At 36.8% G+C, this 15,818-nt stretch overlaps 1 protein-coding gene across 4 annotated transcripts in view; it reads left to right on the top strand.

Moving 5' to 3' along the window:
* The window catches only part of cntn5 (contactin 5), a 349,180-nt gene that overhangs the window by 314,403 nt on the left and 18,959 nt on the right, over positions 1 to 15,818 (top strand). For all 4 annotated transcript variants that reach the window (XM_056239389.1, XM_056239388.1, XM_056239386.1 and 1 more), the window contains exons 17-18: positions 8,250 to 8,399; positions 11,264 to 11,334. In XM_056239389.1, coding sequence (XP_056095364.1) covers positions 8,250 to 8,399; positions 11,264 to 11,334 — 221 coding nt within the window. The remainder of the gene's footprint in view (positions 1 to 8,249; positions 8,400 to 11,263; positions 11,335 to 15,818) is intronic.

Genomic DNA, 15,818 nt, shown 5'->3' with positions numbered 1-15,818 from the left:
TCACAACAGACTAGGCCATCTGGCCCTCGCGCAAAGGAGGAATTTAGACAGACTGATTCATCCGACGAGTCGGTTGAGAGTCATTGAAAAATTTGGTGATGTGCAATGTATATTATGAGAAAAGGTGTTTTTTTTTTACCTTTGATGCATATAAACCTGTTGTAGGAGACCTCCAAAACAAAATTAGGAACTTTCAAAATAGCACAATAGGGGCACTTTAACAATGTAGAGACTTAACTATAAACTAATAGTTATAAAGCATAACCTAACTTTACCATCAGCTTGAATTGGTTCATATTTTATCCCAAAATCAAAAGAAAAAAAATTTACACAACGAACATCGTTCTACAAAATATGTTACAACATCTAGAGACATTCGTGACATGCTTTTTAAATTCACCCAATTATCCAGCTCTTTTTTTCTTTTTTTTTTAAGTAATTTGGCAGATAAATAAGACTCTCACTGTATTTTTCCATCAATATCAGGAGTTAAACGGCTTCATTTTGGGTACCCTGACAATAATTCCGCTTGTAATTATCTGCCATTATCCAAAGACAACAGCTTTTTGTGTCATCTGCTCAAACATTAGCTTTGAATAATAGCTAAGTTTTATGCACTTTTGTAGTCTTGATAATTGTTCTTTTCAGTTTGAACATTCCACACGGATGAGAGTAAGAGAGATAAGACACACAAAGTAGTGTGCACACAATGCTTTGTGATGAATTTATTCAGATTAGAACAAAGAGGTAGAGATGAAAATGTTTACTTTATAGTGTTTAAACACTGTTACCACTTAATGTCCTTTACTGTGCCTACCTCTAGAAAAGGAGTAGGCCTAAAATGGGGTTCATTTAAAATATTGTCATTCATTTCCAATAGAGATTTGAGGCAACATGAGCAGCAAAGACCGTTGGGGATGAAACAAACTAGAAGAGTTTGACTTTTGCAACTGCACGGATGTGGTGTAGAGTTCAGACAGCCCTTCAGACTAGCACACTAAACACATTCAGCTCACATTTAAGCATATTCTTTTAATGTTTTCAGACTACTAGATTAAAATGTATTATGTTTAAATGTATATTAAATCCAATAAGATGAACTTTAAAGTGCATTTTTGTCCCTCTTAAGTAAGACTTTAGTACATCTGTATATGTAATTTCATAATTACTTGTATTGTCTTTGGTTAAGGTGTACTGCCGAATTTACTGACAAGCATTTGTGGTAAACTACTTTAATTGTGTCATTTCTATTTTTGTGTTTTTAAATATATATGCAATTAATAATAAATTGTAATGAATGCAATTTAGTACATTTAAATTATATTAACTTTATATGTAGTATCAAATAATTAAAATTATGATGAAGTACTTTTGTATGTTAGATGTGCTTTGGTATGTTAGTCAATCGCATAAAGCACAACAAACGATTAAACATTGGATTAAAATGTACTTTAAATTATTATTTTATTATTATTATTATATTTATCATTATTATATTTACAAAGTCCACTTTTTACTTAAGAGTGTTATGAAACATAGTAATGAAAGTGTACTCTTAAGTGCGCTGGCCTTTTATTTCATTAATATCTAAAAGTACTGTTATACTTTTAAGATTAGAATATACTATACATACAGGTGAAACTCGAAAAAATACAATAGCATGCAAAGTTCATGTATTTCAGTAATTCAAATTAAAAGGTGAAACTAATATATATAGTATATATAACTAAATACATATGCATGATTATACTTTTCAGAGGGCTGACATTTCTGTATTTAAAATCCTTTTTTAATTGATTTCATGTAATATTCTAATTTTCTGAGATTTTGAATTTAGGGTTTTCATAAGCTATAAGCCATAATCATCACAATTATAACTTTCACACGATATTCTCATTTTTCTAGTTTCACCTGTACACTGTTTAGTACACAAAATTAGTAAGTAGACATTATGCAATGATAAACATTTCAACAGTAGTATAACCCCCAGTGTTAAATTTACATTGGAAGTGTTTATATAATCAACATGGATTATAAACACTGTCAATGTTGATTTAACACTGAGGGCCCTATTTTAACGATCTGAAACGCAAGTATCAAGCGCAAAGCGCAAGTAACTTTGTGGGCGGGTCTTGGGCGCTGTTGCTATTTTACCGGCGGGATAAATGACTCTTGCGCCCGACACAAGTTTAAAAGGGGTTGGTCTGAAATAGCTTCATTATTCATAGGTGTGGTTTGGGCGTAACGTGAAATAAACCAATCAGTGCGTCATCCAACATACCCTTTAAGAGCAGGTGCACATGTTGCATGGCGGATTGCTATTATAACGGCGGATTTACCAGGCGCGTGCCAGGAGCGGTTCACAGCCGAGGAGACCGACGTTCTTGTCAGGGCAGTGAAAGACAGATAAGTGACGTTGTATGGGGATGGGAGAAACCCACCCAAATCAGCGTCGGTTAAACAGGCGTGGGAGGAAAAAAAACTAAAAAAAATTACATCTTCATGGACACCACAATGATTTCCCTCATGTGTTCATATTTTTCCTTGTTATAATGTATGATTTGTAAAAATAAAAACTGCTGCATCTGTGTTGATGAGAGAATCAAAGTGTTTGCGCGTTGTGCACCCGCTACATGGCCAAGCATGCGCGCTTAAAATAGCATTATGAACAACGCGCAACGCGCCACTGACTTTGTTTTTTTCTGGTCAGTGGCGTAATTGTTTTCTGGAACTGCAAAATAGCACTAGGGAATGTTTGCGCCGAAACACGCCTCCTTTTTGCACCGACCCGCCCAGGGAGCGCAAGTTCATTTCCTAGTTTACCGACGTACGTCTGTGGAGGCCCGTCGCCAAGGAGGGGCATTAGGGGGCCGTGCCCCCCCAGATGACACAACGTGCCCCCCTAATCTATGGTCATTGACCAAACTTACTATTGAGAGCAAAAAAACGTATCCACGTATTCCATAACGAAATGTCGTCAGCAGCATTTAGCACACAGGTGCACTAATCTCTGTAACTTTAAATAACACATTGTCTTCAGAAATATGAAAATTAGTCGGAGCGTGTAAGGCTCTGCGCAAGGCTTACCTTCCCCTGGCCAAGCGGGCTTGTTGAATTTTCTGATTCATTCATTTGCCTGCTAAAAACAGACTACTGTTTCCACGTAAAAAAAGGTACTTTTTCTCAGAATTGCGTGATATAAAGTAAAAATGGCAAGTTATAAAGTGAGAGTTGAGTGATATACAGTCACATTTCCGTGTTATAAAGTCAGAATTGTGAGAAAAACTCTGAATTGAGAGAAATCCATGTGAGAATTGTGAGATAATTTTTTATTTTTATTTTTATTCCGTGGCAAAAACAAGCTTCCATATACTTCTGATTGCTTTTAGAGGGAAAAGCTGTCCATAAATGCTGGTCTAGGATCAGTTTTCTCCGTAATAAAAGAATATTGGCTAAACTCCGGTGTTTTGAGTGGTGAGTTCTACGCGCGTGCAAATCCTCTCGTTATAATGAGCAGTTAGGCTATGCAAATAAGGCATTATTGTGTATCAGCTTTACTGATAGCCTAGGAACTTTGTGAGATCGCGATGAAGTTGTATAACCCCTTTTTAAAGATAATAAAATAGGCGCTCTTTGCAAGCTTTCTGCCATGTCAAATCCTGCATATAGCATAAAATATATAAATATATACATAAATAAAACTTAATATTTTGTGTTTTGGTGTTGTTTAAGTATAGAATTTGCTCTATTTCAGTTATATTAGACTAAATAGGGGATGTTATTGTTTTTGTGACTGTCTGTTGTGTAGATCATAAAAAGTGTGCCCCCCCCCCCCCCCCTCCCCCCCCCCATGAAAATGAAATCCCCCCCCATTCTTTATGTTCTGTCGACAGCCCTGCGTCTGTGGAGGGAAAAGTCATTTGCGCCGGGTGCAAGATAGGGCCCTGAGAGTTAGTGTGCTGTTTTTTAACCTCTAAGAAATTGCATGTTTTAGCATGTATTGGATGGATGGATGGCTTAAATCGGAAAACAGTATGTAAATAATAGAATATAAAACAGAAAGGCAACCTTATGACAATTTTTAAACAGGTTTCCTGTCATTGGTTAGACAACCATATAGACCCACCCCAAAGTTACACCATTGGTCAAGCCAATGTTTTGCACCTGTCGGGATTCTCATAAACAAAATTTTAAAAAGTGATCTTTAAAAGCCCAGGAGCCAGTGGCAATACGAATGTAAAGTTTGTTTTGTTGCTTTTTTTACATGCCAGTAAAGCACAGAAAAACCGAAAATGAAAAACTCAAATCAAGGCATGTGTGGTCAAAGAGGGAGAGAAAAAATAAAATACTGAAGGAAGAAAGTATAGAGAGGGTGAAGAAGAGAAACGGTGAGATAAGGCAGGGTAAGCCGGAGGGGGGAAAGAGAGAGATTTTGCGGAGAGCATCTGGGAGTTTTTCATTTCGCTGCCTCACGCCTGGAGCGCGGCTCTGGTCCCACAGGTTATGTACAGCCGTTAACTGTAGACAGAAGTAAGCCCAGAGGTTTGGTCCTCAGCCAAGTGTGTGTCTGCACTGAAATGAGGTGTGTAGAATGAGGAGTGTCCTCTGGGCAAACACAATCTTGTGTCTGTTGTCTCTTATGTATTGACTAGAGCAAACCATGAGTGAAATCAAAATTACAAACTTACTTTACTAGAAGCAACGGAAACATTTCAAATGCAATTAGCTGACCTTTAGAGTGCTTTTATTGATCCAGTTAAGTACATCTTTATATGTAATTTCATAATTCTATTGAGTTTTTTTAAATATGGTTAAAGTGTACTGCCAAAAAGTACTGACAAGCATTTGTTAAACTAAAATACACCATGCCATTTGTAATTAAACTTGTATGTCATGTATTTAAATATATCTTTAAAGACAAAAGTTGAAATTTGAAAATATATTCACTTTTTTCAATGTAATATCCAATAATACACTTGTTAGTCAATGCATTAATCTGTACTTATTTTAAACATGACAAAATCTAATTAAATAATGATTTATTCTTTGAAGTAAAACATTTCATTTGAATTACTACAAAGAGCTCTATAAGTGTATAATATGATATGATCTGCAGGTCATTTTTAAGTATAATTAAGCACACTTCTTTTTTTTACAAGGGCATGACCATCAATCTTTAATTCGAGTTTTTAGAGGGACAGTTTATGCATCTGTGACAGGTTCTGCTGTTGAAATTGTTCTGTATATTAGAAGTATTCCTCTTTGTTGTAGAAGTGTAAAGATTTTTGATTCGGTGGATAAAAAAAAAAATCCAGTATTGATTTTTGGGTTGTTCAAAAATCGATCAATTATGTTCCAAAACTAGATGTTGGCTCCATTCCACATCTTAGTGAGCTGCCTACATAAGCAGCATTTAAAGCGTCATAGATGCTCTCCCTTTGCAAAGGCTGTTCCAAAACACAGGCAGCATAATTGTTTATTCTGTCTAAATAATGAGCATGGAATGTGTTCTAGGGCTGTGCAAAGATTAATTGCGATTAATCGCATCCAAAATAAAAGTTTGTGTTTACATAATATATTTGTGTGTGCTGTGTATAATTATTTTGTATATATAAATACACACACATGCATGTATATATTTAAGAAAATGTGTTATTCATATATAAAATATTTATATTTATATATAATATAGATTATGTATTTAATTCTTAAATATATGTATGCATATGTATTTATATATACAAAATAATTATACACAGCACACACACATATATTATGTAAACACAAACTTTTATTTTGGATGCGATTAATCGCAATTAAAGGGTAACTAATGGTGCGTTCAAGTCCTCCTGGGAAGTTCGTACGTACGAGGTGGAAAGTCGTGTTTACGACGTGAGGTGCGTTCAAGTCAGTTTCATCGGAGCAAGATGGCGGTGTACCTTCTTTTAATTAATTACACGAAAATACAGCAAGGTTTGTTAACTCTGCTTATAGAAAATGAAGAAGAAAGAATGCACATCAGGTGTGTTTTTCTTTTTATGTTTTTAATAAACTTATGAAGCCAATGTAAACTGTAAACTGTTAGCATTTTTTGTTGTAATTCATTAACGTGCTGCTTATAACAAGATTAATGATGATCATGATAAATAACAGTTTCTAGGACGAGTAAACATTGAAATCAATTAAAATGTACCGTCAACTACAGACGTTGCATCCATTGATTCCGCCATTTCTCACTGACACGCCCCTAACTCGTACAGATCAGGGCTTAAAGAAAATCCCGAGCTCCCCACTGGTATTTTACGACATTGTGGTAGCGTTCAAGTGCATTCAACTCGTAATTACGATCTATACGAGATGACTTGAACGCACCATAAACCCCTGCTCAGAGCCTGACTCCACCCACTGGCAATATTTGAAAAATGCTGGAAAAGTGGGCGGAGCCCAGCGGAGATAGAGGGGATGAACGGATACTCTATCCTGATCGTTTTCAATACTCACAATTCCAACTCCTTACTCGCTACAGTGGTTTTGACGAAACAAGATGGTTTTTATACTGCCATGGACGTGGTAGCTCGTACCAAGGGCTCGGTAAGCTGAAACCTGCTTACGTCAGCTCTCACCGCTACCGTCACGAACTACCGCAAACATCCAATAGGAAAATTCAACTGCAGTAGCCACCGTTCAACCTGAAGAGGGCAGCACTCAGACGTTTTCTCACAATATATTGTAGAATTAAAACACTTTATACCCAAATGTCAAAAAAGTTACTCGAATCAATGAACACCACTAATAAAGCCCCAGTCTTACAGATCATTAATTAAAAAAAGTTGGTTTAGTGTTTAGTTACCCTTTAATCTTTGCACAGCCCTAGTTCTTAGAGAAGGCAATCCCAGAATGCATTGCATTGTGACAGACACACAGAAAACAGATGGATAGAATGTTCCAAAAGGAGTGAAATATTAATTATACATTTACTTTAAATTATTTCCATTAATATATATATATATATATGTGAATGCGTGCGTTTAAGTAAGTTCAGCTTTGATTAATTTCCATTGTAAAAATCATTAGTTATTATTATTTACATGACATCATTTTCAACTGAAAGCAGAAACAGTTTTATGCAGGTTTCAAAGTGCAAGTTTTTGAAAAAGATACCATTATCATCTCCGTGTAAACTTCAAAAACGTGAATCTGTGAAAACGGTGACGGCATGCACATGTGTATTACGTGTGTATTCTAGGCATGCACGTTTGAATGCAAGTCTTTTGCACAAAAAGCGTTTTTAGTCGTTTTCGCGGATCCATGTGAACGGGGGATCAGTCATTTTCACGGGTGTGTGTGTGTGTGTGTGCGCGTTATGCTTATTTAGAGCATTGCAGTGCTATTAATGTGCTAATGTACACTGTTTCAAATCAATAAGTTGTAAGACTGCATTTTGGTTGCTGTCTTTTGGTTTACACAACACCGGTTTCATCTATAAACGGAAAACGTTTTATGAGCTTGGGCCGTTCATTTACACGACAACGGTGGTTTGGGGGCCTGAAAACACATTTTTGAAAACAGGTTTCAAAATGCAAGTTTTTTTTTTAAACCGATACCGCTATTGTCTCTGTGTGAACTACAAAAACACTAATCATGCGCATGCGCATTACGCGGTAGGTGCGTAGTGTTTCTTTACAAAGTGATATCGCCAACTACTGGCCTGGCAGCAGAATACAGCGTTTTTTTTCAGTCATTTTTGGGGATCCGTATGAACAGGGATCATTTGACAACATTATTGTCTGTATACAAAACTTCCCAAAAACGCAAATGAAAAATGTTTCTGTTTTTAGTACATCTTTGTTGTGTAGAAGCCAGCTGTGTAAACAGAAAGTAGAAAACAAAGCAGTTTACTACGTTTTGGAACAGAGTTGTTGCTCTGCATGGTTAACATGGTACACCCCCCGACCATCCAAAAAAATTCCATGATACTTTTCTGTTAGTATTTTAGTTCAACTCACTTAAAACCGTTGGGAAATCTCAAGAAACTTTCACCCAAAAATCACTTAATCACTGCTTAATTGTAGTGAAATTGTTGCTTTGTCACATGTATTTCACACTTTATATGTGCATACTGTATCTATCAGTCCACATTGCTTTGAAAAGCCTACAATCTACAAGGATTTAGTCACAGTAGATGCTTGTGTTTTAAGCTGTATTGATTCCTCACGTGTATTGGTGCCTCTCCGCTTTGCTCTACTCAGATCCAGACCCAGTGACAGGAAGCATGGAGTCCGCCATGGCAGTGGAGCTCAACCCCTGGGTGGAGTACGAGTTTCGGGTGGTGGCCACGAACGGCATCGGCACAGGCGACCCGAGCGCCCCCTCCAGAGCGGTCCGCACTAAGGAAGCAGGTATTTGTCATTGGTTCACTCGCCCGTGAATGTCACTAAGCTAAATGTCCTCCAACAGAAGAGAAATCTAAATAAACAAACAGTTTTCTCTCAAGCCTCGTTTATCCTCCACTCGAGGGATCGTGTAGCTGCGTGTTGTGACACATTTTTACGACTGCCGTCACCCGTCTGAATATACAGGGTGACCCTGGTTCTATTTTAATTGGAGGAGAAGTGGAAAATAAGCCGCTTACATGAATTTAAACAAGTTTTTGTGTTTGAGCTGAAGGAGAAAGTCACTTGTGCCCTCAGGCAAATAGGCTGCAGAATTCTCTATTTACGGAGAACAAAACCCTCTCTTCAACACTCTTTGGTTCAAAAACATTCGGCAGGCCTGTTCGATTACGCAGCAACAAAATGTCCCAATATACAAACATGATGCTTATTTTTTAGCATTGTTTAAAGCCAGTTGAATTATTGCAGTTGTATCATATCATATGACACAGTTTTTTGTTTTGTTTTTTCTTAAAGGAATAGTTCTATCATTATTTACTCTCACTTATGTCATCCCAAACCCATATGCTGGGTTCTTTTCTTTTCTTTTTCTTTTTCTTTTTTTGAGCCTAAAACAAGAATCTTTGAAAAATCTTCATGTAGCACTTTTCCATACAATAACAGTTCATGGTTACAGCCATTGAGCTTCGAAAAAGACCAAACAACTCCAAAAAGCACTATAAAAGTGGTCCACGCAAGAAATCATGCAAGACCTTTTTTTTTTTTTTTTTTTTTTTTGACAAAACCCGGGTCAATAATTTAGGTTATTTTCTGATAATCATTTGTTTAGATTAAAAAAGACATCTCAACATGTTACACCAGGTTTGATATCAATGATGCCACTACACCATTGGTTCTCTTGTGTCATTTGTAAACGCGACACAGTAATTAAAATATGCAGGATGAGTGAGGTCTGAGAGCTACAGCATAGGGCAGGATTTTACATGAATAGTGACCTAAATTTGGGTCTGACTAGGGTTGCCCCAATGGCCAGTCAAAAATAGCCCAATGCGATATTCTCTGTTGGGCAGCCGAATTCTCCATGTAATTTTTACGTCTGGGGGGTGTGTTGGGGGTGTTGGAGCGCCGAAATCGTATGTATGAGGGTGGAAATCAACCTGGAATTTTTTTTACCCGTGGCAACAACTGAAAAGTAGCCCAATTTCACAGGAAAACCGTGGACTTGGCAACACTGCTTCTGACCTAAACTTTTAAAGGGCCATGTAAAGATTATTCAAATTATCTTAATTATTTCAATCCAGGCTCAAAAAAAAAAGTGCCTGTGGCAACATTTCTGCAAATTGATATTATATTGCTTCTGGCACATTTCGTGACACTTTCAAAGTGAAATGTCCAGTGAGTCGTGCTCAAAGAGTGTATAGCTTTATCCAAAACAGATGAACGTGAATCTGGCAACGTTTTATTGCGCTGGATATTGTACATATTGCGGGAGTTCGGAAATTAAATGTCTCGTGAGTGGCGCCGAAAGGTTAATGTCACGCTTGAAAGTAACGTACCACCTACACTAAACCCTACCCTGAACCTAAACGATAGTGTTAGCAAAAGCAAAAGTGAAATAAAAAGGCATTTGCTGAAGCAACCATCTTACCTTGCTTCTACAAGTGTTTGAGCCTATGTATTGGGACTCACTTTTCACGGGAATGTCCTCCACATCGTGCACTACTGTACCAGATGAGCTACCAAGCAAGTTTACTAAATCAAAAAAGCCATATGGATTTGGTTATGAGGTGCAAAAATGTGAACATTTACAAATCATGCACTATGAAAAGTGCTTTGAGGTCATAATATAATATTGTGCAAGGAACCACGTGAAACTAAGACTTCATTAATCAATAACCTGCCCCTGTAATAATAATTTGTGTGAAAAGGAATAAAAGTTGTTGGTGTTTTATTGCCACTACTGTTAATTTCAGATGGAAACTGCAGTGAATTGTATGTATAGCCTAAGGGTCAGATTTACTAACGGTTGCTCCAGCACAAACCCTCTTTTGGTGTCAAAAAACTACTGTAAGGATTTACTAAAGACACGCAGTGAGTCATGGACACAGTTATTTTTTCGGCTGACCTTATTGCACATGCATTTGTAGGAGTTTCCCTCTCAGACAAAAAATGTATGGGAGGAGAGTATTTAAATGAATCATGCAAGGTGATTTACTAATCTTGCACTCGTCAACGTACTGTTGTTTGCACCATTATTTACCGCCCAGAAAAAGCACGTCTTAGACCAGACGCTAACTGGTTGATTGTGTTGGTCATTATGGACAAGATCTGACTACGTCTGTGTTCTTTAATTTACGTGTTGTATTTACTTTAATTCACTTTCCGCTCCCATCGGCGCTGTTTTGGAATTGTGCTCTCATGCTAATTTGCCTTGTTTAGTAAATCTGCCCCTAGGTATGTTTTTCCAATGTGCCTATGTTGTCTAACATTTAGAATTATTAACTTTAGAAGTATGCATCCGTTTACATGAGAGTAAAGGAGAAATACATAATCCTTAAACAAAATAAATATAACTATTCCGGCTCTGTTTTTTCCCCCTCTGTATGTATCCTTTTGTTTGTTTATGTGAATCAAGCTGTTATATGTGTTTTGTGAGTTCTACACTGTTTCTTGACTTAATGGTTGTGGTTTTGAGAGTTAAATCTATTGAGTGAATCTTCCTGCATGTGTCAAAGCAGCCAAGCCTTAACTAATCATTAGCAGTCATTAAGAAGCAATGATTCACTCACATTTTTACACGTTTTAGCTAATGGAAAGTGAAAACGAATAATATAATGCACTATTACATTGCAGTATTTCTGTATCTGCAGTTCCGTCAGTAGCCCCTGCCAACGTGAGAGGGGGGAACGGCCGCAGGCATGAGCTGGTCATATCCTGGGAGGTAGGTTTGCACTCAGCATGCACAATGGACTCCCTACTGTGAACTATTGCTATGCTAATGAATATGGCATAAAAGACTTGTAGTTCCTGGCCAAATAGATTCACGCAGCTAATTGACTTGAGCGTTGGTAATTATATCCGGCCATGATTGCCACCATTGCAATTGCCTGTTGAAGGATTGCTACACTTACAGTCCCCTATAAGAACAGATGAATAACTTAATTCTAAATGGAATTATATGGTTTGTGGCAATGCTGCTGGAAGAAAAAAGGATTGAGACGTGGTGCAGGTTAAGTCCAGATCTGCTAGACATTTTTAATAATTTGCAAGCTTTACTGTACATTCCTTCAATTTGTTAACATTATATAAGCTGAATAGGAAAACTTAGTATTTGTAAATCCATATCCATTTGTGTGTGTTGGTTTGTAGATGGAGGGCATATCACATAGACTGTTAATGTTGGCATATGTTTTTGGCCAATTGTGCCAAAATACGACAAAGTTTCATTGCACAAACATGTCAGCAACAAAATACATGGGAAGTGTGTTCTCTCTTGTTATTATTTGCATTAAAGGGATAGTTCACCAAAAATGGAAAATTCTGTCATCACTTACTCACTCTCAAGTTTTTCCAAACCTGCATGAGTTTCTTTCTTCTGTTGAACACAAAAGAAGATATTGTAAAGAATGTTGGTAATCAAACAGTTGACGGTAGCCATTGACACTTCGACAGTAGGAAAAAAAAATACAATGGAAGTCAATGGCTACCGCCAACTGGTTACTGACATTCTTTAAAATATCTTCGTTTGTGTTCAACAGAAGAAAGAAATTCACCCCTTTAAGCATTTTGTGTTAGCAGCTCTTGAAATACACCAACTGCTTTCCATTAAAGAACCTGTGAAATCATATACCTGTTTGACATTTTTTGATTATATATTATATTTTTATCCTTTAATGTAAATTTAAACTGTAATATGTTTCTATTTAATTGTAAATTACATGCAATTAGGTGCCTGAAAACATTAAAATCAGTTTGCATTAAGCAAATTATTTTAAAGTATGTAAAAAAAAAGGTAGGCTAAAGTTTTTTTTTCAATGGGTCAAGTAAACAAATAATGATATTGATGACTTATGAAGTTGTCCGTAACTTTTATCAGTCCGTCACTGATTATTCAGTTAGTCACTGATTATTTCACTAAAATTATTCACTGATAATCTTCCCAACTGCCAAAGTTTTGGATTCACGCTTCATTTATGTAGGTGCAAATTGAAAAAATGACACATCCATGCGCTGTTCCAGATTTGACGTCATTGACACCAAAACACCATCGGGTCTTGCATGTGTCGTAACCTAATATGACACGGCAGTCATTTTCTAATATGTGGAATGGAGAATGATATTGAAAAGCTACAGCATATCCAATAGGGGTGTAACAATGTATCGTGCCACAATATATCGCAATACAAAAATGCAACAATACGTATCGTGGATAGTGACAATATGTATCGTGGATAGTTCCCCCAAAATAAAAATTACTGTGTGAGAAAAAAAAAAAAAGATTTTTCAGAGTTTTAGTGTCAATACTACATTAAACTACTATACATAATGTTGATAATAATGTATAATAATGCAATGGGGGACTTTTTGGGGGGACCTGATAATGCCAAATGTCTTAATGTCAGTGACAAATTCGACATATTCGTCTAAAATAATTCTGTATTTTCAGCTTCAGAATCATGAATATTTTTGGTGTCACCATTGTCCTTGGGTTACAAGCACCAAGTCCAAACCTATTCATTTAAACCCACAATGTAATATCAAAGTTAGCATTTTAATCAACAGTACATTTTTTGTTAACCTTTTATCATATGTCTTGGAGTATCGCAATAATATCGTATCGTGAGTTCAGTATCGTGATATGCATCGAATCGTGACATGAGGGTATCGTTACACCCCTAATATCCAATGGATTCAGAAGACATGGAATATAGCGCGGAAATCATATGAATATACTGTTATGATGTTTTGTCCTTTTGGAAGCTTTACAGTTGTTCGTCGTTGCCATGTGAATTTAATAATGTTAAGTTTAGACACACAAGAGATCATAATCACAATTATCATTAACCTTGAATATTCAAAAAGCTATTCCCCTGAAACTGATGTTTTTGGTACACCTGTTTTTTGTCTGAGATTTTACAACATTCAGTCAGTTTTACGTAGCTTGTAAAGAGGATACTTGCATGGAGCGTCACCTTTGGTTCTGTGCACTGCGGGGAATATTTTGCGCATAAACATGTTTAAAAAATAAAAAAGGCTTCCAAATGAGGCCATTTAAAGGTGAGATTAACTGGGGAATTGTGGAACAGATGTACTCTGAAGTGACGGTTATTCTTGCAGTTATTTACTCAGGCCCAAACTGTCACCAGGCAAATCAATTTCATATTAGGAGAACTGTACCTTAGTGAGAAATTAAAGATGATAAGGCTCCTTCCAAATGCAATGGAATATTTTTACCATGATGACTTCTTGAGTTTATAACCCCTTTAAGAAAGTTATTACTGTAACTACAGAATAATTGTAGTTTTAATTTGGCTTCGGCGATGACATGCAGTTCAATTATATGCCTCCACCAAGTTCACAACATGCAAAATATGCAGAAACTAGGACTAGAAACGTTGCTTAGAGCTCTAAACACATTTTAAATCTAATGTTTGCTTTACAAGGGGACTATTTTAAATGCACTGGAGAATTCTCGAGCATTAATTCTTTACTGCTGTATAACATTAAGCAGCATATTAACAGGTATCTTGACAGGGGCTTCAGGTGCTATTTTGAGGCACATAGTACATCATATTAAATTACATATCATTTAGCAGACGCTTTTAAACCAAAACGATTTGCAGCGCATTAATTGGACTGTCCCCCCGGAACCCAAGTGCCTTACTCAAGGACATAATGGTGACTGAGCAGCTTTATGAAATTAGTAATACTTCAGTTCTCAGGTCTGTCTCCCATACCTGGAATTTAACCTTTCCTAGCACAGGCCCTTTACATTAACCGTTGCTTATTCCCTCATTAGTGGTAAAAACCCTATGCCTGTTGACAAGCTGTTATTGCTTTTCAAAATGACCACACGTCCGACATTAACACTCGCCAAGCACCAAATCCAAGTAAAAATTACTCGCCACTTGAGTTAAATTTTCAATTTACGTTTATTGGTCGAAAACAATGCAAGGTTGTGAGAACACAATATGGCTTAGTGCAGTTATGAAATCGCAAAGGCTGCAATGTATTATATTAAAAGCAGTTCATGATCCTGTGTCTCGGAGTGGCTCGGTTTGTTGTAAATGTTGCTGCAAATGCACTCCATCTCTGCAAGTGCAGAGTTATATAAAATGCATATATAAACGCAACATGTGCCAATCATCTTCCCAAAATTGTAATGAGAATCATTTATAAATCTATTGTCAATAAAACGAAAGCCTTAAAGGGATACTCCACTTTTTTTGGAAAAAGGCTCATTTTACAACTCCCCCAGAGTTAAACTGTTGAGTTTTACCGTTTTTGAATCCATTCAGCCGATCTCCGGTTCTGGCGGTACCACTTTTAGCATACATCATTGAAGTGGACAAGACCATTAGCCTTTCTAAAAAAAAAAACGACCAAAGAGTTTCGATATTTTTCCTATTTAAAACTTGACTCTTCTGTAGTTACATCGTGCACTAAGACCGACGGAAAATGTAAAGTTGCGATTTTCTAGGCTGATATGGCTAGGAACTATACTCTCATTCCTGCGTAATAATCAAGAAACTTTACTGCCGTACCATGAGTGCAGCAGGCGTAATCTCTTATACTGTCTATGGGCGTAATGATATGGCGCAGCGCCTGAAAATAGTTCCGTTGTGTTGACGGAAGCCTATTTTCAGGCGCTGCGTCATATCATTACGCCTGCTGTACTCATGGTACGGCAGTAAAGTTTCTTGATTTTTACGCAGGAATGAGAGTATAGTTCCTAGCCATATCAGCCTAGAAAATCGCAACTTTACATTTTCCGTCGGTCTTAGTGCACGATGTAACTACAGAAGAGTCAAGTTTTAAATAGGAAAAATATCGAAACTCTTTGGTCATTTTTTGTTTTAGAAATGCTAATGGTCTTGTCCACTTCAATGATGTATGCTAAGCTATGCTAAAAGTGGTACCGCCAGAACCGGAGATCGGCTGAATGGATTCAAAAACGGTAAAACTCAACAGTTTAACTCTGGGGGAGTTGTAAAATGAGCCTATTTCCAAAAAAAGTGGAGTATCCCTTTAAGGTCTTCCTGCATTGTACCAAAATAAAAGCTCTATGGTTTGAAAGAGAAATTAAAGCAGGGTGCATACTGTACGATTTACAATATCCCTTTACGACTGTTGCTTGTCAGACTGTACGAACATGGTAATGGTAAATGGTAAATGGACTGCATTTATATAGCGCTTTCACAGACC

The sequence above is a fragment of the Rhinichthys klamathensis genome, unplaced genomic scaffold, assembly GCF_029890125.1.
Source record: "Rhinichthys klamathensis goyatoka isolate OS25496 unplaced genomic scaffold, OSU_Roscu_1.1 h1tg000561l_1, whole genome shotgun sequence".
Taxonomy (NCBI): Eukaryota; Metazoa; Chordata; class Actinopteri; order Cypriniformes; family Leuciscidae; genus Rhinichthys; species Rhinichthys klamathensis.
The sequence above is the reverse complement of the archived record's forward strand: the minus strand, read 5'-3'. Positions and strand labels throughout refer to the sequence as shown.